Genomic DNA, 25,221 nt, shown 5'->3' with positions numbered 1-25,221 from the left:
TACATATCCAAGCTGAACTCAAGCTCAAAAACCTACCTGGTATACATACAATACCCTGGTTTGAATATATGCATATAAACTACTGTTTTTCTATTTAATCCTAAAATACACATCATTTAAAAATTAAAACTATTTGGAGAATTAGTCCAGTGAAGGAATAAGAATACTTTTTAAAGCATTTTTGTTGATAGCAAAAAATAGTTTTGTTTCCTGCAGGTGCTCTGGTTAAATACACAGAATGAAAAATGAAACAAACTCTGAAAATTTTACATTAGAAAGATAGAGTTCTGTTTCTTTTTTCAGGGGAAGGGAGAAATCTTTCATTGCTCAACATTACTTCCTCAGCACCTATAAACAATATGGGGTTCCTGATATGAAAAGGCCCATCTTTGTGACACGAGTTTTCACCATCCTACATATCTGGAGCCGTCAGCAGGCATTGAAGACACAAGTCACAAATAAGGAAACACCCCAGCAAAAGCAAGCAACCCCCCAACCAAGTCCTAAACATAGAAACAGACAAGGCTTTTTTCCCCTTAAATATTTTAATTATGGGTCTGGACTTAATTCCTATTTGAAATTAATAAATGTGGCAATTAATTTTTTTTCCCCTGGCCCTGCCACTTGTCGGAGGTGATGTGAGCACATCACCAGGTCTGATTCTGCTATGAAGGAACCAGGACAATGCCATCTGCCTTGATGGGCTCTGACTTTTTGGAGGATTGAAAGTGATTGGTGTGGCTGTCACGGGGTCAGAGCTCTACCAGAAGTCAGGTCTTGGCATTACCAGCTTCCTCCTGGCTGGACTGCCACTGACCAGATTTTTCAAATTCCCAGTCACTTCCAAAAACCCCATCAAATGCCTCCAGATTCATGTGGCAGAGGGACCTTGTTCTCTGAGCTTCCACAGCCTCTGTTCCTACTTGTCTCCTAGCACTGGGGGCCTATCCTGGAGCCAGAACTCTTCCTTCACTGGACTTAATTATTAGTAGTATTTATTAAATATCCATAATATATATCTTGTTTATACTCTAAGGCCTTCATCAGGGCAAATACTGGGATTGCTTCACTTCTGTTATCTCCACCATCTGTCCCAGGGCCTGGCACGTAGCAGGAGCTCAACCAATCAGTCAATCAATCAATCACTCCCTGTCTTCAAAGGGATAAACTGTCTGGACAAGAGACTCAACAGTGTGAGGATGGCATTCACAGCAAATAAAACAAAACAAAAATTTTGCTAATTAATAGTGATGAAGAATAAAATTCTGTGCAGGAGATAGTACGGGAAAACAGGAACTTTCATACATTGCCAATAAGGACACAAATAGTATAACCCTTTCCAAAGCCGATGTTGCAATACCTACTGGCAGACTCATAAGCATCAGTCATGCAAGGAGAGGACCAAGACAGTAAGGCACTCTGGGGAAATCTCTGGCCTGGGAAAGAAGACCCAGGTTCCTCCCAAGCTACCCAGACCAACTATGGAATTGTGGGCAAGTCCCTTTATGTCTCGGAACTTCAGCTTCTTTGTCTACACAGTGAGAGAATCAAGGTAAGTGATCCCTGGGACTCTGTTCGGCTGGGATGTCTATGTCAAACACAGAGCAGTAGGAAAGGCCATCAGAGCTCTTCAGAATCTTAGATATTAGTTTAGGGCTCACTCAAGTGAATATAAAGGCCCCCAAGTTTCTACTGTTTCTAAGAATCTTCACTTTGGAAGATCTACTCCTCAGATACTCTTCTGGAGAAACAGGAATTGGGGCTTTGGACCTCCTTCTCTTGGCTTACCACCTTGCCCCATGGTTCAAAGGATAAACAAATCTTGTCTCATCCACCAAGGAAGCACCAAATATCACCTGGCTTCACTAGATGACCAGAGGCGAGGTGAGTCCCCGCCACTGCAAAGGCCTGAGAACAGTACCTTTAATTCTTGCATTTCTTTCTGCCTATAGGGTTGCTAGAAAGGGTACAAAACCCTGCTAACACTATGTTGGGAGACCTATCTAAAAAGTACCCAAATAGTAGAGAATCACATCTAATCTAACTGAAGTCAACCAAGTCACGAGTTCCTTAAAAGTCCCTCCCAAAGTAAAATCAATAAATGCATAATAACTAAAGATGTATTCAGCATATCCATGAAGCTTTTCATGGCAAGTGCACTTTATAGTATTGTCATTGGTCAGGTGTTACAACAGGTTACAAGTCATTATGACCACAGAGGATGCAACAGGTACAAAAACTGTGCAATCTTCCATTCTATAAATACTAGGTTCTCACAATAATCTATACTAAGGCAGCCTCATTTGGTAATAAGATCAGGTTTGGCACCCTTTCCTTGACCACAGTTGCCTTAGCTTACTAGTTATATAAGCATCCCTCTGAACAAGTGCTCACCCCGGAGGCTCACCCTGGACTTTGAGGGATAGCAGACCCCTTTCCTGAGTCCTTCTTAATCTGAATGTCCATGACTGTATTCAGCAGAATATAGTCCCATGGGATGTTAATAGGTAGTGTGTTATGTAAGCAGGCACACACACAAACTGGTTCCCTATTTAGAAAGATTGATAAATGTATGTCTTCAATGCAGAACTTGAAAGCTTTTATTCTGTCAATAAATCTGTGAATCTTCTGGAGGAGCCTATGGTGTGCTAAATTCTCTGACCTTCTTTATTTTTTTGAAAAGCATCACATCCCAGGCATACTGTTCAACAGTCTATCCTTTTAGAATCTTCACGAAGCCCTTGACCTATGACCTCTGTTCTAGAAACCACATTGCACAATATGACCCCTCTCTCATTCAGCCTCCATCACAATAAGAGCACACCTAATGATTATAAAAGTGTTGGATACTTGATGCTAAGCACCCAGTGCTCTTAAACCCATTCAGATATTTGTTGGAAATGAACCAAAGAAGTACCTACAGTGTAGTGACCAATATATAGCTACATGGCAGCAGGGCTTGGAGAACTCCTGCATGGAATCAGTAGCACTGAAACCCTTCAATTTTAAACAATAACAACCTTGCCGCTCCCAGCCCAGCCCCAGACTAGCGCTGCCCAGAGTAAGTTAGGGGCCATTCAATAAACATGTGTGGAGCTTTGAAGATCTCGGAACATGAAGGAGGTCCCAGCGTCCCTTATCCTTCCACCTTTTATTAGGGCCCCTTATCAGGTTGGGGTTCAGCTAATGCAGTTGCTTGGCTCTGCACACAATCTGCCCTCTCACCTTCATCCCTGCTCTACTTCCCCCTAATGATCAAGGCCAGCATAACACAGAGCTGCTGAAGAATAAAATCCATCCTTCAATTCCCTCCAACTCCAAACATTTTCCCTGACTCATCTCAGGCTGGGTGAGATCGTGACTTCTGGAACTGAATTTAAAATTTAAGACAGAGGGCGCCTGGGTGGCTCAGTCCATTAAGCATCTGCCTTCAACTCGGGTCATGGTCCCGGAGTCCTGGGATCGAGCCCCACGAAGTCCTGGGATTGAGCCCCACGTCAGGCTCCCTGCTCAGCAGGGAGCCTGCTTCTCCCTCTCCCTCCACTGCTCCCCCTGCTGTGCTCTCTCTCTCTATCTCAAATAAATAAAGTCCTAAAAAAAGAATTTAAGACAGAAGAGTGCCTTTATGCATAGGCAGAGGGCTAAACAAAGTTCTGAAACTTCTGGGACCCTGGCAAACCTCTTCTATCCCAGTAACTTAATGTGAGCATATGAGTTCAAATAACTTTTGGTGCCTGAGTTTTCCCCACTTGTGCAATCAGAGAGGTACTGTTTTAATTTTTTTATAAGAATGTATCCATGAATTATTTATGAACTCAAAAATGAACAAAATAAGAGGGGCAACATTAACCTAAATTATGCTATAAAATGATGGTCTAACTCTTAATGAATATGAAATCAAAGAAAAGTACTTATTATCATATAGCATTCAAAGACTACAACAGGATGCCGCTAAGTAAAAGCTGTCTCTGAAGAAAAGGCACAGAATTTCTCCTTTTTTTTTTTCAAGGCAGAATTTGTCCTTATAGACTGAAATATGAGGGGATAAAAAGGAATACTGATGAGGGAAATGCAGTTTTCCTACAGCTCTAAGGTTTTTACACAAACAGTGTCTCTTTTTACAGGGTTACAGTCCCACCTACTTTACCTTCTAGCCCTTTGTTTCCCACATGTAACCTGGAGGAGGTTGGACAAATAAAGACTAGAGCTCTTTTAATTTCTAACACATGAAGGTCTTGCAGCTAAACAGAAGTTAAATGTGAACAGATTTAAGGGCCATGTTCATACATGGCAATGTGTTCCATTAAATGAAACATAAAGTAGTAAGTCAGGCCTGGAGGGTGAGGGTGGGAAGGACATCTATGTAATTTATTAAAATAAAGGAAGCCTCAAGCCTCATCTTGTGATTTAAAGAGGAAGTCAATCATGACCAGTTTGCATTTAACTTATTATCTTGGCCATAGCTTGGCTATATTTTAAATATAAACTATTATTGATGGATGAAGAAACGGAGTAGCCATGTTCAAAGGAACTGTTAATCTCCAAAAAAATGATGTGCTGTTGTTATTGTTTCCAACAAAATCATGTTGTAACACAAATTATAACACCTTAAAAAAAAGAAAAAAACAGCCGAAACAACAGAAGGAAGTATGAGTTCACCGATCTGGAGAAGTGAACTGAGGCTTCTTCACCACCTATGGTTCTCTGGTACTATAACATTTAATGGAATCACTTACTATTCCATGTCCTCATTTCTTTTACACTATCTGAAAGCCAGCAGCTCTAATGGCTAAGGAAAATAGATAAATTTAAAATAAAAAGTATACTACCTGCTCTTGCATAATATGAATTTAAATGAAAACAGCTTGAACTAGGATTATTTCTTCCAGAACGAGTCACCCCTCCCCTTCCAATACCCCACCCTAAAACAGAAGAACACATAGGCATCACAACCACATATGTATTTTTTTTTTCTTAAAAAAGGTCACTTGGGCTCTGTCGAGGCTAATAAACAGAAATAGATTTTACTCCTGGCCAACAGCTCAAACCGTCCATTAGCATAAAATTTAAGATGTGAAGATGTTTTTGGAATTAGTGTACAGGCAGACACACCCTGTTTACTCGAAAACCTAAACCTTAACAATAGCTTCTACACAGATAAGTCTCTGTATCAGAAGCCCTGGAAATCTCCAGTGACAATTTATCTTCCATGGTCTTTCGTCTTTAAATGTAAATGGTAGATAACTGAGCTTAAATGGAAAAAAAAAAAAATTAAGAAATGAGCATCCTGAATTCTTTTGGATTCTAAAACCAGGGATAATATTGAAGGGAATGCAAATGAGTTTTAAATGTCCTTAAAATCTAGAAGTAAATGTAGCAACAGCTTATTCTTTGGCATTGAGTCAAGAAAGCCAAGGAAGCCGAGCTAGCAATGTAGCGGGGAAAATAATCAGAGAAAGAATACACTCTTCCGCCATGCCACAGACTGGGCATACACACAAATATGGCCTCGAAACAAAATTAATACGGCTACAGGTGCACAACATTAATAGGGGCACACTGGGGTCAGAGAGAATGTGGCTGCCTTCATTAATGTCCTATGCACTCATACATACAAATATATACATATGTACATATATACAAATAAAGACCCATGCACGTAGCTTTCCCTTACCTCCAACAGAGGCCTGGCACTATCATGGACAGAGAGAATGTGTGTCACCTTGTTCTTGCTCAATTGCTCTGCATCTCTGGCATCTGTCATAGAAGAAAGAAGATGACGATTTTATTCTTCTCTGCAAGTGAATTATTTGTAAAGTTTAGCCAGGAAAAAATACAAAATGCCTTGCATATTTCTTTCTTGAAACTTCCATAATTCACCATACCCAGAATAAATCTAGACCTAGGGAATTTAGGACTATTGCTTTAATGTATTTTGTAGATGACTAAATTTATTTCTGATTGTCAGATTTTTTTGACACAAAGTGGTCACCTAAAATTTGAAATGTATTTAGATTAATAAACATTGTAATCACGATTGTTGCTGTTTAAAGAAAGTGAACCTATGAGGTCATTTTGTAGTTGCCGTTTGTTATTAATGATTAATAATCTAAGTTAAAATCACATACAAAAGACGCACTTACTATGTACCCTGATGTCAAAGGCAGGGATGGGTTTAAACGCAAATTAGACTGTGGTTTATAACATCTACAATTCACTTCAGGGCAAAAGTAAAAATGGAACATTTTCTGGAAATCCCAAACAGAATAAGTTATCAGTTAGCTAATTATCTGCATATGAAACTAAGGAGACACTAAAATTTACATTCCCTTCTAATGCTCCTACCTAATGCTGCATAAGAAAGACTGAATAAATATCCTCAAATTGAAACCCTTCTGCTAATCTACAAAACAGGGGTCCAGCAAGAAAAGGCTCCCCACATGCCCATGTCCTGAGCTGGGACAAGCTTTTTAAATGATACAGGGTAAAATGGACTGACTCAAATATTTACTTATCATGTTTCTAGAGAATATTAATGACACGGGAAAATGCTTAGGATATAATGTTAAGCAGGGTGTAAAAGCAGTTATCAAACTATAAATACAATGTGAACTCAATTTATAAAAACATAATAAAGACAAACACACATACAGAGGGAAAACTACTATAGTGAATTAGCTCTAACAGTGACAATCTTGAAAAGATGGAATTACAAGTGTTTCAAAACTTTTTAAATAGTTTTTTTGGTATAGTCAACACAAGAGGTTCTGAAAGTTTAACATGCCTATGAACTAAGTTGGGGCTTCAACTTAGTTCAAGGTCTATGACAAGGCTGAGGAATCTGCAGGTTCTTTTTTTTTTAAGATTTGTTTGTTTGTTTGTTTATTGGGGGGGGTGCAGAGGAAGAGAAGCAGACTCTCTGCTTAGCACAGAGCCTAATGATGCTGGGCTAGATCTCATGACCCTAAGAGGAATCGGCAATTTTAAGAAGCCCTGATGATCATGCAGAGACTGAAAAATTTTCCTAAACGGTCTGCAATAAACATGTACCACTTTAAAGTCAAAAAAAAAAAAAAAAAAGTATTTAAAAGTAATATTAAAATGTTGGTTTTAAGACCTTCTTCGTTGCTCCAACCATCTCAAGCTTCAAATTCAGATGTGCGTAATAGCCATCTATGTCACACATATAGGACTCAATTACAAACACCCCCCTCTGCCCCACAACTATCACAAGTTTTGGCATCAGTAAGTTTGAATTGAATAGGAACTAGAATCATTTAGGATCCCACTGGCAGCCAGCTTCCACATTCTCACCAAAAGGCAATTTTCCCAATCGCCACCAGCATGTATCTTTTAGCCCGAGTGGAGAAGCAACATCAAGCTGGGCGCACAGAAGAGCACGGACGAGGCGGGGCAGCAAACGGTGGAAGGAGGAGGAGCAGCTGGTGGAGTGCTCCAAAGCAGCCTCCTGACACTCTAGGGCAGAATCTTCTGGATTCTGGTCCTGCCCAAGATTTGAATTTTAAAGATTTGTTTAAATAGGGACGCCTTGGTGGCTCAGTCGGTTAAGTGTCTGCCTTCGGCTCAGGTCATGATCCCAGAGTCCTGGGATCGAGCCCCAGGTCAGGCTCCCTGCTGCGCGGGGAGCCTGCTTCTCCCTCTGTCTGCCCCTCCCCTTGCTTGTGCGCGCACTCTCTCTCTGACAAATAAATAAATAAAATCTTTAAAAAAAAAAAAAGATTTGTTTAAATATACTTTTTCTTTTCTACAAACAGCTTTCTTGAGATAATTTGCATACCATAAATTCACCCTTTTAAAGTGTATGATTCAATGGTTTTTAGTATATTCAGAGTTGTTTAGCCATCACTGCAATCTAACTTGGAAACATTTTCATCACCTCATAAATACACTTTTATAACACAGATTAAAAATAAACCAAAAAAGTGGTTTGGTAATAAAAGCATACATTTTTGAATACAGAAGACCACTTAACATCACAAATGAGACAACAGACTGTAGGGCTCCAAAGAAAACAGAAGCAACTCTTGGACAATGTTCCTTTTGCTCCGTGCTCCTTTCTATTTTATCCTAGTGCTGTCCGTACTGATACGCCACTCTGGGATTACCCTATCCCATAAGCACAGGCTCTAACTATCTGAGAGTACATAAAGTGCTTAATCGACATTTTTGAATGATGACATTGGACCTCTTATTCTTTAGAACTACAAATTATTGATGGTTCTGGATGACTGCCTACAACCACGGGCACTGTGGTCATAAGCTGTGAATGCAGTTGTAAGACGTGGGGTTATCAGCTCATTCACATGCATGTGAACAAGTCTGGAAGTTTCATACCAGCTCTCCTTGGGCACAAAATCAAAGGGGCAGAACTTAGTCCTTTGCTGCTCAAACCAGGGTCTGCCAAGCAGCAGCATGGCATTACCTGGGAGCCTACTGGAAATGCAGACTCCCAGGCCCACTACATATCTACATGATCAGAACCCACATCTGAAAAAGAACCCCAGAAGACTGTGTGCACTATACACATGGAGTTCTGCAGGGCCTTCAGGGAATGAGCTATGACTGGGTGCCAATGGTGCCCCTTCCCCACCATGGCATTTTGATGCCATTTCTAAGCCAGAAAACAACTCACAGCCACTTGCAATCACAAATGCAACACTATTAATGCAACGCTATTAATAAACCAACAGGAAGATTACAAATTAGAATTCACATGGAAAAAAATCTAGAAGAATATACACTGGCCATGGTTATCCTGGGTTGTACAGTTTGGGGAAGTTTTCACTCTATTTAACATATTTCTATCACATTTGGATTTTTAAAATTTTTATTTTAACTGAAGAGCCTACATTACTTTTATAACCAGGAAAAGAAAAATTAAAAAAAAAAACACTATTCATAAAATTCAACTAAATTACATTAATAAGTAAAACAGTCAACCTTTCATTGGTAAAACAGCTAACTATGTTCTTTTCCTTTTTCTGCCAACATCTCCCCTGGCTCCTGCCCACTCTTGCTGCCTGCCTCTGCCTACTCTCCTAAGGCCTCACGTGGCCTTCAGAAGAAGCAAATGTCGTTTTTACACAGTGGGAGCACTGAAATAGAAACACCTACCTGATCTTTCTCCTTTGCTGTTGCATGTTCCCTCAATGGAAGACCCCATCCATCACTGGTAAGACCTTGCTAAGGGAGCAAGTGGATTCCTGGAAGATACTGTCTTCAAAAGGCAAAGTGGCAGCCACGTGCTTCCTTAGGAAGGGGAATTCGTGCTCTAGATCTTATATGGATACAGAAGATGTACCGGGGTAACCAGTGCTAAGATGTGGGAAATGCTAGAGTGGCCATGGGAAATAAGCTAGTCCAGCAAAGTCAAGCAGAATTGCCTCTAAATAAAATTAACAAAAGTATATTGGAAGAAGCACTAGAAAATAATGCCATCAATATAAGCACTCTAGAAAAACATATTTGGAAGGAAAGAACTTCTTTGGTAATGCCTTTCCAGTATCAGAGCACCTGTTACAGTGATTTGTGGACTCAAAAGCATGGCCATGCAAGATGACAGAGAGACGAAAGAGGAGAAGGAAGGTCTCTATTTTAAAAGGACCTAATTCTCTCTGTTCTGACCCTGAACCCCAAGCCATGTTCTGAGTCACTTCCCAAACAACTTTTGCCTCCCAAGCTGAGCATCTGCTCAGTGGTGGGTGATTCTGATCTGTTTTGCAGTTATACTTAATCCCACTGTGAAATTAATTTAATGAATCATAGTTATAAATTATTGTACATAACAATAACTTCTAGAGTTATAAATTAGCTGTTAGTGTGTTCAACCTTTAAGTGAGTCCATTTCCAACCTGGGATGGGGGCCAAAATGGGCAGTCCCTACCTGTTCCCTTTTTCACCAAACATGGGCTCTGACATTTATTGGTGTCAACCTTGGACAAGTTTTTCTGTGCCTCACTTTTCTCACCTTTAATGTGGGAAAATGGTAAGAGTACCACCTCAAAGGCTGCTGGAAATACTAAATGAAATAAAATGCTTACAATAGTGCTCAACTCACATGTAGCAAATGTTATCATTGCCGTCACCATTATTATAATCATTGGGACGAGACTGATTAAGTCTCAAGGCTACAGTATGGGCTTCACTCTCCAACACCTCTGAATGTTTCCAAATACGTGCTTACATCAAAGACACCTGAATTCCAGCTCTTGTTCCACCACCTAATGCTCACCACTCATCATGCAGCTCTCTTAGACTAAGCTAACAGCAGACCACCAAAGATCAGTGTTCAGTAGTTCAACAAGGTCAGCCTTATCCAAACAACTGGGAAACCACCACTGGGAACCATGACCATTGTCATTGGCAGACAGAACAAAAGCTCTGAGACCCCAAACATGTCTCTATGTACATCACCAGTACACACATAGGGTGTGAGCTTGTTTCCCACATTTCTAGAATTTCGTGGACATCTTCAAACAATGAAGGCTTCTTCTGTGAGCTAACATCCATTTTGGGATCTGTCAAGTTATGGGGCAGCAGATAACCCCACCCTCTTGGTCCGGGCTGGAGCTACTCTTCAAGCTTCCACTCCCACCTTCCCTCCTGGCTTCTGGGCAGAGCCAGCTGCAAGTTAAGGCACCTCAACTGAGAGGCTCTCATCAAAAGACCAGGCTCCAGAACCTGAGTCGGTTTGTGAGTTTTTCTCTAGGTGGAAGAATCACCAGGAACAGGTGTTGGAAAATGGTTTGTGATTCACTGCAAGTTAAAAAAAAAAAAAAAAAAAAAAAAAAGGAAGTCGCAGAGTGACATGTAAAGGATCCCCACTGGAAGGAAGGGAGGCAGGGAGCGAGGGAGGGAGGGAAGAGAGGCAAAAGAAGAGAAGGGGAGGTGGGGAAGGCGGGGGAGGGGAGGAAGGAGACAGGATAGGAGACTATCCAATTATGGGATTGAGACCATGGCCACTAGAACCAAGGCCTGGGTAGCAGTGTCAATCCACACTGTACAAAAATGAAGATCGCTCAGAAAATAATAAATAGAGGCGCCTGGGTGGCTCAGTCGTTAAGCGTCTGCCTTCGGCTCAGGTCATGATCCCAGAGTCCTGGGATCGAGCCCCACCAGGGAGCCCGCTTCTCCTTCTCCCTCTGTCTACCACTCTGCCTACTTGTGCTCTCTCTCTGTCAAATAAATAAATAAAATCTTAAAAAAAAAAAAAAAAGAAAAAAGAAAATAATAAATAAATACATTTCCATTAATTTTTCTTTATACATTTTTGTACTGGTTGCTGTGTTGCAGTAGGCACATATTATTTGTAATTGGAAAAGGAAAGAAAACGACTAAGTGAGACACCATGCTAAAGGACATATGACAGCTGGATTCACTTTCCAGGAGCAGTCACGATCCTTTCAGCTTGGTCTTCCACACTTGCTAGCTGATGATGATCGGCACCTACTGCACACCCAGCATGGCATGGGTGCCGTCTGAGCATCTAGCTCCCTTCCACAGCAGCCTGAAGGAGGTGTGTGGTTCCTATTTCACAGACAGAGGGTGAGGAGGGCCTGACAGCGGCTGAGCAGTCACGTGCCAGACACTGAATCGTGTGCATCGGCTACACTGTCTGGTTCATCCTCACCACAGCCCCTCTCATGTCCAGGCTGTGGAATGTGTCTGAGGGTAACATATGGCTCATGGACAGTGGTGGGGGGGGGGGGGGCGGCGGGAACCAGATTCCAAGGCAGACTGCCTCACAGCTTCTCTTCATGGTAAGACCTGCTCCCCTCTTCCGTTCCTGCTCCTCCTGACTCTGAACCACTGAGAACCAAATTGTGCATCCACATCAGACCCCCAGCACATTGCAACAAGTTTCTGGAATGAATAAGTTAATTCACAGGCAACTAGATGGAGAGCAACACTTCCTTCCAGCTTCTTGTCAATTCACTGCACTATTACTCCTTTGCTTTAAATAAGTCTCACACCTAGTAAGTGGTTAATAAATGGTGAATTGATGAGTGAATAAAACACGACCACATACCAATGTCAGAATAACTGAAGACAATAAAAAAAAACATTAAGCATCTGAACAAGGAGAGGTAATGGATAGTGTAGACCTCTCTAACGGGCAAAACCCACAGCAAGAATTCAGAAACTGTGAAGGATTCCAATGTCACTGAATACTTTGAAAATAGGTATAGATTTTAGTACAAAGAGTTTTAAAAATGTGCCTTAAAATTGTGCACATGTGACCTTCTAGAAGAAAGTAACCTACTATGAATAAGGATAAAACTCTCATAAATAAACTGTTGGCAGAAGTACTGAATTTGGTTGGTATGCATTACAATTTTTAATTTGTAAACACTTTCACGTAGCAATTCTACTTCTAGGAATTTATCCTAAACTCTGTTCTCAAACACAAAGACATTCTCCTATCTTCATGAAAGCAGTTAATAACTCCCTAGGTAACCCCAAAAGATAGTTGCTCCTTAATGTAGTCCAGTACTACCGCCTACCTACCCAAAGCACTTGCTTTTTCAGAACTACAAAGCTTACTAATTTAAGAACTCTAGTACTATTTTTAAAATGTTCTAGTAGCAATTAGCAGCTGTCAGCTCCCTATGCTCAATTCTCTCTAAGGCCAATTAACAGCACTAGGAGCCAAGGCGGTTGGGGGAAGAGAAGAGGAGGAAATAAACATTACGCAGAGAAATCAAAAAGATCAGCATCGTGCACTTTCTCATCCAATGTGGTTTCTCCTGGTGCATTTTTGTTAATCAGTGGGTATAGAACCTAAAATTTTCTGGGCTGTTCCTATGTATGTCTTATTAGTTTCTCATATACTATTTTAGCACAATTTACTTTACAAAGGTATCCCTTTTTTGAGGGTTCTGAGGAGTAAACATAGCATGCTACAGTATTTTTTTTTTTTTACCAGTTCAGATTGTTTGGGGGAAGAAAACCTGATACAGATTCACAGGAATATAGACTACAGTGGTGGGATCTCACAGTTAAATGAATTGTAGATATAGTCATCGTCTGCTTATGAAAGATAGATGCTCCTTTATGCGTATTTTTAGCAATTATCTTAATGGTTAATTTCCTATGACATTAAAGTAATTTAAAATATATTGGGAGGGAGGAGCAAGATGGCAGAGGAGTAGGTGACCTAAATTTCATCTGGTCCCAGAAATTCAGCTAGATAGGGATCAAACCATTCTGAACACCTATGAACTCAACAGGAGATCGAAGAAAAGAATAGCAGCCACTCTCTGAACAGAAAAGCGACCACTTTCTGGAAGGTAGGACATGCGGAGAAGTGAATCCGAGGCGATATTCGAGAAGATAGACGGCGGGGGAGGGGGCCTCCATCAGCCACTACTGGCAAGTGATAGAGCAGAAGAGCACAAAATCGGAACTCTTAGAAGTCTGTTCTGAGGCGCCTGGGTGGCTCAGTCGTTAAGCGTCTGCCTTCAGCTCAGGTCATAATCTCAGCGTCCTGGGATCGAGCCCTGCATCACGCTCCTGCTCAGCGGGAAGCCTGCTTCTCCCTCTCCCACTCCCCCTGCTTCTGTTCCCTCTCTCACTGTCTCTCTCTGTCAAATAAATTAACTAAAATCTTAAAAAAAAAAAAAAAGAAGAAGAAGAAGAAGAAGAAGTCTGCTCCGCAGAGGGCCGTCATTCCAGTGGCTAAGCGGGGAGTGGAACACTCGCTGGGACAGTGTGGTCTCAGGACCCTCGGGGTCACAGAAAGACCGGGGGTGCCTGAGTGCAGCAGAGCTCCCAGGTATCCGAGCAGGGAAGCCAGCTGCAGAGACGGAGCTGAGGAGCAGGCTCTCAGCTCGGGGTGGCCATAAACCATGATCTGCAGCACAGTCGGGCCACTGCTCCTCCAGCAGGGACCCAACAAGTGGCAGATCCAGGAAAACTCCCCTTCCTCCCCCGGGAGGAGCGGCAAGGGAGCACACCCAGGGATCTGCTGGGTTTGGAGACTCCACACGGGGTCATGTGCCAGAGACAGAAATGCTCAGTCACAGGCTGGGCGGTGAGCACAGAGTGCGGCCAGAGACCGGGGAGACAGGAGTGATTAACTGCTTTTCTCTGGGGGTGCACTGAGCACTGGGACCCCCGAGTTCTCGGCTCCTCTGGGGCGGAGATTGGGAGGCCACCATTCTCACTCCCATCCTCCAAAGCTGTACAGAAAGTTTGCAGGACACAAAAGCTGCGGAGAGCAAACCCCAGCAGATTTCTTAGCCCAGACCGGAAAGGGTGGGGCAATTCCGCCTCTGGCAAAGACATTTGAGAACCTTGGCAACAGGCCCCTCCCCCAGAAGATCAGCGAGAACAGCCAGCCACGACCAAGTTTACCGATCAATGAGAACGGCAGAACTCCAGCACTAGGGGAATACAGCACAGAGAATGCATGGCTTTTTCCCCCCTGATTCTTTAGTCTTTCAAAGTTAACTTTTTAAATTTTCTTTTTCTTTTTTTTTTTTTTGAATTTTTCTTTTTCCCTTTTTCAGCCAACACCTTATCAATCACTTTTTTAAAAATCTTTTCTATTTTTCATTTTTAGAGTCATATTCTATGCCTTCATAGTAGTTACCCTTATTTTTGGTATATATATATAAGTTGTTCTCTCTTTAAAATTTTGGGATATAGTTTCTTCTAAGAGACCAAAATATACCCTGAATCTCTAGTGTATCACTTTGTTCTAGTCTCCTGACTGACCACATGCTCTCCCCCTTTTTTTTTTAATTTCTCTTCCTTCTTTATTCAACCAACTTCTTATCTTATCAATTCCTTTTATAATATCTTCTATAATTTTCATCTTTACACCCATATTCCATCCCTTCTTCATATTTACCCTTATTTCGGTATATATATTTTTCTTTATTTAAAATTTTGGGAGGCAGTATCTTCTAACAGACCAAAATACGCCCAAAATCTAGTGTCTGGCAATGATCTATTCAACAGCCTGATAATATTTGACCATATCCTTTTTTTCTTTTTCTCTTTCTTTTTCTTTTTCTTTCTTTTTTTCTTTTTTCTTCTTTCCCTTTCTTTTCCCCCGGTTTCAGGTCTTTTCTGATTGCTTTCGTGTATATTTATCTGGGGTCGTTGTTACCCTGTTAGCATTTTGTTCTCTCATTCATCTATTATCCTCTGGACAAAATGACAAGATGGAAAAAATCACCTCAAAAAAAAAAAAGAACAAGAGGCAGTACCGACTGCCAGGGACCTAATCAATACAGACATTAGTAAGATGTCAGAAATAGAGTTCAGAATGACGATTTTAAAGATACTAGCTGGGCTTGAAAAAAGCATGGAAGATATTAGAGAAACCCTCTCTGAAGAAATAAAAGAACTAAAATCTAACCAAGTCAAAATCAAAAAGGCTATTAATGAGGTGCATTCAAAAATGGAGGCTCGAACTGCTAGGATAAATGAGTCAGAAGAGAAAATTAGTGATATAGAAGACCAAATGATGGAAAAGAAAGAAGCTGAGAAAAAGAGAGATAAACAACCCCTGGATCACGAGGGCAGAATTTGAGAGATAAGTGATACCATAAGATGAAACAATATTAGAAAAATTGGGATCCCAGAAGAAGAAGAAAGAGAGAGAGGGGCAGAAGGTATATTGGAGCAAATTATAGCAGATAACTTCCTAATTTGGGGAAGGAAACAGGCATCAAAATCCAGGAGGCACAGAGAACCCCTCTCAAAATCAATAAAAATAAGTCAGCACCCCAACATGTAATAGTAAAACTTACGAGGCTCAGAGACAAAGAGAAAATCCTGAAAGCAGCTCAGGACAAGAGATCTGTAACCTACAATGGTAGAAACATTAGATTGGCAACAGACCTGTCCACAGAGACCTGGCAGGCCAGAAAGGACTGGCATGATATATTCAGAGCACTAAATGAGAAAAATATGCAGCCAAGAATACTATATCCAGCTAGGCTGTCATTGAAAATTGAAGGAGAGATAAAAAGCTTCTAGGACAAACAAAAACTAAAGGAATTTGCAAACACAAAACCAGCCCTACAAGAAATCTTGAAAGGGGTCCTCTAAGCAAAGAGAGAGCCTAAAAGTAACACAGACCAGAAAGGAACACAGACAATATACAGTAACAGTCATCTTACAGGCAATACAATGGCACTAAATTCATATCTTTCAATAGTTACCCCAACTGTAAGTGGGCTAAATGCCCCAATCAAAAGACATAGGCTATCAGATTGGATAAAAAAATAAGACCCATCAATATGCTATCTGCAAGAGACTCATATTAGACCCAAAGGCATCCCCAGACTGAAAATGAGGGGTGGAAAACCACTTACCATGCTAATGGACACCAAAAGAAACCTGGGGTGACAATCCTTATATCAGACAAATTAGATTTTAAACCACAGACTGTAATAAGAGATGAGGAAGGACACTATATCCTACTTAAAGGGTCTTTCCAACAAGAAGATCTAACAATTGTAAATATCTATGCCCCTAACATGGGAGCAGCCACTTATAAAAGCCAATTAATAACAAAAACAAAGAAACACATCGATAACAATACAATAATAGTAGGGGACTTTAACACCCCACTCACTGAAATGGACAGATCATCTAAGCAAAAGATCAACAAGGAAATAAAGACTTTAAATGACACACTGGACCAAATGGACTTCACAGATATATTCAGAACATTCCATCCCAAAGCAACAGAATACACATTCTTCCCTAGCGCCCATGGAACATTCTCCAGAATAGATCACATCCTAGGTCATAAATCAGGTCTCAGCTGGTACCAAAAGATTGGGATCATTCCCTGTGTATTTTCGGATCACAATGCTTTGAAACTAGAACTCAATCACAAGAGGAAAGTCAGAAAGAACTCAAATACATGGAGGCTAAAGAGCATCCTACTAAAGAATGAATGGGTCAACCAGGAAATTAAAGAAGAATTTAAAAAATTCATGGAAACAAATGAAAATGAAAACACAACTGTTCAAAATCTTTGGGATGCAGCAAAGGCAGTCCTAAAAGGAAAGTATATAGCAATACAAGCTTTTCTCAAGAAACAAGAAAGGTCTCAAATACACAACCTAACCCTACACGTAAAAGAGCTGGAGAAATAACAGCAAATAAAGCCTAAACCCAGCAGGAGAGGAGAAATAATAAAGATCAGAGAAGAAATCAAAGAAATAGAAACCAAAAGAACGGTAGAACAGATCAACGAAACTAGGAGCTAGTTCTTTGAAAAAATTAATAAGATTGATAAACGCCTGGCCAGACTTATCAAAAAGAAAAGAGAAATGACCCAAATAAATAAAATCATGAATGAAAGAGGAGAGGTCACAACCAATGCCAAAGAAATACAAACAATTCTAAGAACATATTATGAAAAACTATATGCCAGCAAATTAGATAATCTGGAAGAAATGGATGCATTCCTAGAGATGTATCAACTACCAAAACTGAACCAGGAAGAAATAGAAAACCTCAACAGACCTATAACCACTAAGGAAATTGAAGCAGTCATCAAAAATCTCCCAAAAAACAAGAGCCCAGGGCCAGATGGCTTCCCAGGGGAATTCTACCAAACATTTCAAGAAGAATTAATACCTATTCTTCTGAAACTGTTCCAAAAAATAGAACTGGAAGGAAAACTTCCAAACTCGTTTTATGAGGCCACCATTACCTTGATCCCAAAACCAGACAAAAACCCCATCAAAAAGGAGAATTACAGACCAATATCCTTGATGAACATGGACGCAAAAATTCTCACCAAAATACTAGCCAATAGGATCCAACAGTACATTAAAAGGATTATTCACCACGACCAAGTGGGATTTATTCCTGGGCTGCAAGATTGGTTCAACATCCGCAAATCAATCAGTGTGATACAATACATTAACAAAAGAAAGAACAAGAACCATATGATCCTCTCAATAGATGCAGAAAAAGCATTTGACAAAGTACAGCATCCTTTCTTGATCAAAACTCTTCAGAGTATAGGGATAGAGGGTACACACCTCAATATCATAAAAGCCATCTATGAAAAACCTACAGCGAGTATCATTCTCAATGGGGAAAAACTGAGAGCTTGCCCCCAAGGTCAGGAACGTGGCAGGGATGTCCACTATCACCACTGCTATTCCACATAGTACTAGAAGTCCTAGCCACAGCAATCAGACAACAAAAAGAAATAAAAGGCATCTGAATAGGCAAAGAAGAAGTCAAACTCTCACTCTTTGCAGATGATATGATACTTTATGTGGAAAACCTGAAAGACTCCACCCCAAAACTGCTAGAACTCATACAGGAATTCAGTAAAGTGGCAGGATATAAAATCAATGCACAGAAATCAGTGGCATTCCTATACACCAACAACAAGACAGAAGAAAGACAAATTAAGGGGTCGATCCCATTTACAATTGCACCCAAAACCGTAAGATACCTAGGAATAAATCTAACCAAAGAGGCAAAGAATCTGTACTCAGAAAACTATAAAATACTCATGAAAGAAATTGAGGAAGACACAAAGAAATGGAAAAACGTTCCATGCTCATGGATTGGAAGAACAAATATTGTGAAGATGTCAATGCCACCTACAGCAATCTACACATTTAATGCAATCCCTATCAAAAGACCAACAACTTTTTTCAAAGAAATGGAACAAATAATCCTAAAATTTGTATGGAACCAGAAAAGACCCAAATAGCCAGAGGACTGTTGAAAAAGAAAAGCAAAGCTGGCGGCATCACAATTCCAGACTTCCAGCTCTATTACAAAGCTGTCACCATCAAGACAGTATGGTACTGGCACAAAAACAGACACAGAGATCAATGGAACAGAATAGAGAGCCCAGAAATGGACCCTCAACTCTATGGTCAACTAATCTTTGACAAAGCAGGAATGAATGTCCAATGGAAAAAAGACAGTCTCTTCAACGAATGGTGTTGGGAAAATTGGACAGCCACATGCAGAAGAATGAAACTGGACCATTTCCTTACACCACACACAAAAATAGACTCCAAATGGTTGAAAGACCTAAAAGTGAGACAGGAGTCCATCAAAATCCTAGAGGAGAACACAGGCAGCAAGGTCTTTGACCTCAGCCACAGCAACTTCTTCCTAGAAACATCGCCAAAGGCAAGGGAAGCAAGAGCAAAAATGAACTATTGGGACTTCATCAAGATAAAACCTTTTGCACAGCAAAAGAAACCGTCAACAAAACCAAAAGACAACCGACAGAATGGGAGAAGATATTTACAAATGACATATCAGATAAAGGGCTAGTATCCAAAATCTATAAAGAACTTATCAAACTCAACACCCAAAGAATAAATGATCCAATCAAGAAATGGGCACAAGACATGAACAGACATTTCTGCAAAGAAGACATCCAAATGGCCAACAGACACATGAAAAAGTGCTCAACATCGCTCGGCATCAGGGAAATCCACATCAACCTCAATGAGATACCACCACACATCAGTCATAATGGCTAAAATTAAGTCAGGAAATGACAGATGTTGGCGAGGATGCGGAGAAAGGGGAACCCTTTTACACTGTTGGTGGGAATGCAAGCTGGTGCAGCCACTCTGGAAAACAGTATGGAGGTTCCTCAAAAAGTTGAAAATAGAGCTACCTTACGACCCAGCAATTGCAGTACTGGGTATTTACCCCATAGATACAAATGTAGTGATCCTAAGGGGTACGTGTACCCCGATGTTTATAGCAGCAATGTCCACAGTAGCCAAACTATGGAAAGAACCAAGATGTCCATTGGCAGATGAATGGATAAAGAAGATGTGGCATATATATACAATGGAATATTATGCAGCCATCAAAAGGAATGAGATCTTGCCATTTGCAATGACGTGGATGGAACTGGAGGGTGTTATGCTGAGCGAAATAAGTCAATCAGAGAAAGACATGTATCATAGGATCTCACTCATATGAGGAATTCTTAATCTCAGGAAACAAACTGAGGGTTGCTGGAGTGGTGGGGGGGGTGGGAGGGATAGGGTGGCTGGGTGATGGACATTGGGGAGGGTATGTGCTATGGTGAGCGCTGTGAATTGTGTAAGACTGCTGAATCACAGACCTGTACCTCTGAAACAAATAATACATTATATGTTAAAAAAAGAAGATAGTAGGAAGGGAAACATGAAGGGGGGGGAAATCAGACGGGGAGACGAACCATGAGAGACTATGGACTCTGAGAAACAAACTGAGGGTTCTAGAGGGGAGGGCGGGGAGGGGGATGGGTTAGCCTGGTGATGGGTATTAAAGAGGGCACATACTGAATGGAGCACTGGGTGTTATACGCAAACAAATGAATGAATGAATGAATGAATGAATCATGGAACACTACATCGAAAACTAATGATGTGATGTATGGTGATTAACATAACATAATAAAATAAAATAAAATAACAAAAAAATAAATAAAGTAAAATATATTGGGGGAAAAAAAGAGATTTTTTTTACAGTCAATTTGAACCTGAACTCAAATTTAAGGAGCAACCTGCAAACAGACAGGAATGTGTTCTCGCTTGTTCTAGGAGGGAGGAATTTCAGATGCCTATGAGGAGGGTTGGCTCTCTCCAGCCTTGCAGCCTTGCAAGTTTCCTAAGTCTACTGCATCCTATTAAGTATGCACATGTCCACTGCTGGGCCCTCACAAGTATGAGGGCCCAGCAAGGGGCCTGGACAAAAGTGGTGGCCATGTCCAGATCAGACTTGGTGTAAACTGAGTCGATACCTTGACTCAATCATGCTTGATTCCACCTTTGGTGGAAGCAGCCCAAAATGTCCATCAGCAGATGAAAGGAAAAATAAAAATAATATATATACATATAGCTATATATACATATGGCCTTAAAGAGGAAATAAATTCTGACATACTACCACATGAATCAACATTATGATCAGTGAAATAAGCCAGACACAAAAGGACAAACACTGCATGAAAGACTCCACTCATGTGAAGTACCTAAAGCGGTCAAATCCACAGAAACAGAAAGTGGAATGGTGTTTTCTAGGCACTGGGGGAGAGGGACTAGTTAGTGTCTAGTGGGCACAGAGTTTCAGTTTGGGATGACGAAAGAGTTCCAGAGATGGATGGTTGCACAGCAATGTACTTAATGCCACCTCAAGTGTACACTTAAAAATGGCATAAGTGGCACATTTTATATTATGCATATTTTACCACATTAATAAGAAAAGGTAACTCACCTTTGAAGTTGCCGATGTATAGCCCAGGCAGGATCTAGGGGAGAGACACAGATCAGATGTCAGTGTTACAGACCTGACGCTGGCAAGTGTTTTGCACACAAAGGCCGGGCCCTCACCAGAGCAGTGGGAGCACATCCCAGGCCTGTTGCCTGCCACACCCACTTCCCAGCACCTTCCCAGATAGCTAGCACAGATGACCCGGCATCCTTGTCTCCAGGGCTCTGGCCTGCCCATGGCCACTAGGAAGCCTGATCAAATAGCCTGTGAATGGCCGCACGTTGGTGTCCATCAGCTCGTGGGCCTTTATAGACCAGAATTCCCCCCCAACAGATCTACATGCAAGCCCTTCCGGGGTCCTTGGCATTCTGAGAGTCTAGTCCCAAACCCAAGGGCCTCTAGCCCTCCAAATCTCCTGCCTACCCTTCCCCCTTGACTCCTCCTTTTCTCACAACAACGTGAACATCCCCCACTTATCTCACAACTCCAGCAAACCTCCCTTTGCTGAGGCCTTTGTGCATACTGTTCCCATGTCCAGCAGCTATTTTCCTACTCTCCTCATCCTACAGGTCCTAGCTCTGACTCACACCCTGGAGAGGCCTGTCCTGAGCCCAGACTCTGGGATAGACACTGGCTTCAGTGCCCACGGTCCTCAGTACTCCCCTTGTAGTGATATGTCACAGGGGTATTGCTAGGTGAAGGTCTGTCTCCTCTGCTAGAATGGAAAGCTCTTTGGACAGCAAACACATCCTGTCACTCACTGCTTTACCCAGCTCCTGGCCCAGGGCTTCGCTCATGATTACTATTCAATAAAGAGTTACTAAATGAATGAATGAACTGTCCAAACGCACAAGTTTGTTTTTTTTTTTAATTTTATTATGTTATGTTAGTCACCATACTATACATCATTGGTTTTTGATGTGGTGATCCACGATCCATTGTTTTCGTATAACACCCAGTGCTCCATGCAGTACGTGCCCTCCTTAATACCCATCACCGAGCTAACCAATCCCCCTCCTCCAGGGCCCCCTCTAAAACCCTGTTTGTTTCTCAGAGTCCATAGTCTCTCATGGTTCATCTCTCCCTCCAATTCCCCCCCCCCATTTTTCCCTTCCTTCTCCTAACGTCCTCCATGCTATTCCTTATGTTCCACAAATAAGTGAAACCATATGATAATTGACTTTCTCTGCTTGACTTATTCACTTAGCATAATCTCCTCCAGTCCCATCCATGTTGATGGAAAAGTTGGGTATTCACTTTTTCTGACGGCTGAGTAATATTCCATTGTATATATGGACCACATCTTCTTTATCCATTCGTCTGTTGAAGGGCATCTCGGCTCTTTCCACAGTTTGGCTATTGGGGACATTGCTGCTATGAACATTGGGGTGCATATGGCCCTTCTTTTCACTACATCTGTGCCTTTGGGGTAAATACCCAGTAGTGCAATTGCTGGGTCATAGGGTAGCTCTATTTTTAAATTTTTGAGGCACCTCCACACTGTTTTCCAAAGTGGCTGTACCAACTTGCATTCCCACCAACAGTCCAAATGCACAAGTTAATAAGAACATATAGTTGCTCCAAAATGTCTACTTCTCCTAAGGCAGTGGTTCTCAAACAAGACAATCCATCAGAATCACCAGAAGCTGTTAAAAATTCAGATTTCTGAACAAGCCCCAGCCCCAGCCCCTATATAGAATGATTCAGTAGAAAGAGCTAAGAACCAGGGACTAGGTTTTTCACAAGCAACCCCCACTTTGCAAAATACAAAGCTCATTCTTGTCCTGCCACTACTTTGTATGAAGAGTCTTAAATCCAAATATAGACACTGCTTTGGAAGTTACATCACCTGACATGATTTCCAAGTGCATAGAGCATACTGGCCACTGCAGACCCCTGGTGCCCTGGCGACACCCTCCTGTCAGCACTACCATCCCACATCCCGCTCAGCTTCATCTGCTTCACACTCCCTATTTTTTATCCATTCCCACCAAGAAAGCTGAAAGTGGCATGTAGTAACATTCTTCACGTGTGCAGATTTCTTTGAGCATCTTCCTGACAACCAGCTGCCTTGCTAAAAATTGATGGCATCTGTTCAAGTCACTGCAGGGGGAATGCACTGTGGCACTGTGAAGGCAGTCTGCTGGAGCTCAGTAACACTAGGTCTAGGGCTAGCTTCTGTGCTGGGGTGGGGAGGTTGCCAAGCTGAGGGACAACAGACCATAGAGACCAAACGGGGACACTTGTGAGAAGGAAAAGAGACTCTATTAATAATTACAGTTGACCCTTGAACAATGAGGGGGTGGGGCATCAACTCCCCACACAGCTGAGAATCCATGAATAACTTCTAACTTCCCAAAAACTTAACTACTAATCGCCTACTGTTGACCGGGAGCCTTACCAATAAATAGTCTATTAATGCATATTTGCATGTTATACATATTATATACTATATTCTTACAATAAAGTAAGCTAAAGGAAAGAAACTGTTATTAAGAAAATAATAAGGAAAAGGAAATACATTTAGAGTACTGTAACAAAGTCCTTGCGTAAGTGGACCCACGTAGTTCAAACCTGTGTTGTTCAAGGGTCATCTATCCTTCAGGACAACAGGCAAGGCCCAGAAGTGAGCAGGGCATGGAAATGTGCAATCACCCTGGCTCACTGAATAGTCAGGGAGGCAAAATTAGTTTGGAGTGCCCCATGGGACTGAGAAGTCAGTTATATCCATGGCTGAAGTCATAGCACTGAGGTAAGCCTGGTTAGCTCTGTAACTAGGAACACGTGAAACAGTATCTCAGAGGAAAACAGCAGCATCCACTGCCCAGGAGCAAAAACATCTGACAGGTCTTTCTCGAAACAGAATCCGTCTTTGGGATTCTCCTGGGAGGAAGGGTGGAGTAAATACTGTATCGTTCCTGTTTTAAAATATAAGAACAATACAAGTTCATCTTGGAGATGGATCAAACTGATATTCTCTGGCAGCTCTTGGCTGCATAGAGCTTTTTTGTGTGCAATCTCCCATTCTCCAGGGTCTCTCCTATCTTTATCAGGAGGCGACATCAGATACTAAAGGGCATAGTCATCACGTGGCTCTCTTAGCTGACAGTAACAGTGACTTCCTCCTTAATCAAACTTGATTCAGGCTCCTTTGAGCCTTCTTCTTGACTAGGCCTCATCCGTGGCCTGCCATTTTTAGCAAAGAATCCTGCTAAACCAGTTTATCAAGAATCCTCCCATTCTTGGGCGCCTGGGTGGCTCAGTTGGTTAAGCAACTGCCTTTGGCTCAGGTCATGATCCTGGAGTCCCTGGATCGAGTCCCGCATCGGGCTCCCTGCTCGGCAGGGAGTCTGCTTCTCCCTCTGACCCTCCCCCCTCTCATGTGCTCTCTCTCTCTCTCATTCTCTCTGTCTCAAATAAATAAATAAAATCTTTAAAAAAAAAAAAAAAGAATCCTCCCATTCTCGATATCCAATCAAGCTCATCTTCCTCTACCCCTGATATCTAATCAAGTTTTTTTCAGTAATTTTCCATCTTTCCCTCACCTTGCCTGGTGGCTATAAATCCCCACTTGCTCCTGTTGTATTGGGAGTTGAGTTTCTCACTTGCACGAGTATCTCCTCCTATTGCAATAGTGTCAAATAAAGGCTTCCTCGCTATTTTTAGTAAGAATAATTTTTCTTTTATAACATTGACCACAAATGGCTCCAGATTCGTATAATTGACAGTTATAATGAACCCCCAAATCACAGAACGTATAACAGCAGATGAGTGGTTTACTGATTCCTGTCACATGTGGACTTCATGCTGGGCACTCAGGATACAGGTGTGATGGGGAGACACGGGGCCCTGCCAAAGGCCTACTACTTCCCTTGTGGAGCTTCTTGCCTAGGGAAGGAGGAGGTGATTTGACAACTCTGGGATCCCCAAGGATTTGCAGAAGGCAGCCACACTTAAGGGACCTGCAATTCAAGA

At 41.6% G+C, this 25,221-nt stretch overlaps 1 protein-coding gene across 1 annotated transcript in view; it reads right to left on the bottom strand.

Annotated features, from left to right (window-relative positions):
• LOC116644826 (interferon regulatory factor 4-like) overlaps nucleotides 1-25,221 on the bottom strand; it is a 136,992-nt gene that overhangs the window by 93,629 nt on the left and 18,142 nt on the right. The window contains exons 2-3 of the mRNA XM_032424668.1: nucleotides 21,250-21,283; nucleotides 5,675-5,757 (exon numbers count right to left, since the gene is read on the bottom strand). Coding sequence (XP_032280559.1) covers nucleotides 5,675-5,757; nucleotides 21,250-21,283 — 117 coding nt within the window. The remainder of the gene's footprint in view (nucleotides 1-5,674; nucleotides 5,758-21,249; nucleotides 21,284-25,221) is intronic.

The sequence above is a fragment of the Phoca vitulina genome, unplaced genomic scaffold, assembly GCF_004348235.1.
Source record: "Phoca vitulina isolate PV1807 unplaced genomic scaffold, GSC_HSeal_1.0 scaffold31, whole genome shotgun sequence".
In the NCBI taxonomy this organism is placed as follows: domain Eukaryota; kingdom Metazoa; phylum Chordata; class Mammalia; order Carnivora; family Phocidae; genus Phoca; species Phoca vitulina.
Note: the sequence above shows the minus strand (reverse complement) of the source record. Positions and strands in the feature narration are given on the sequence as shown.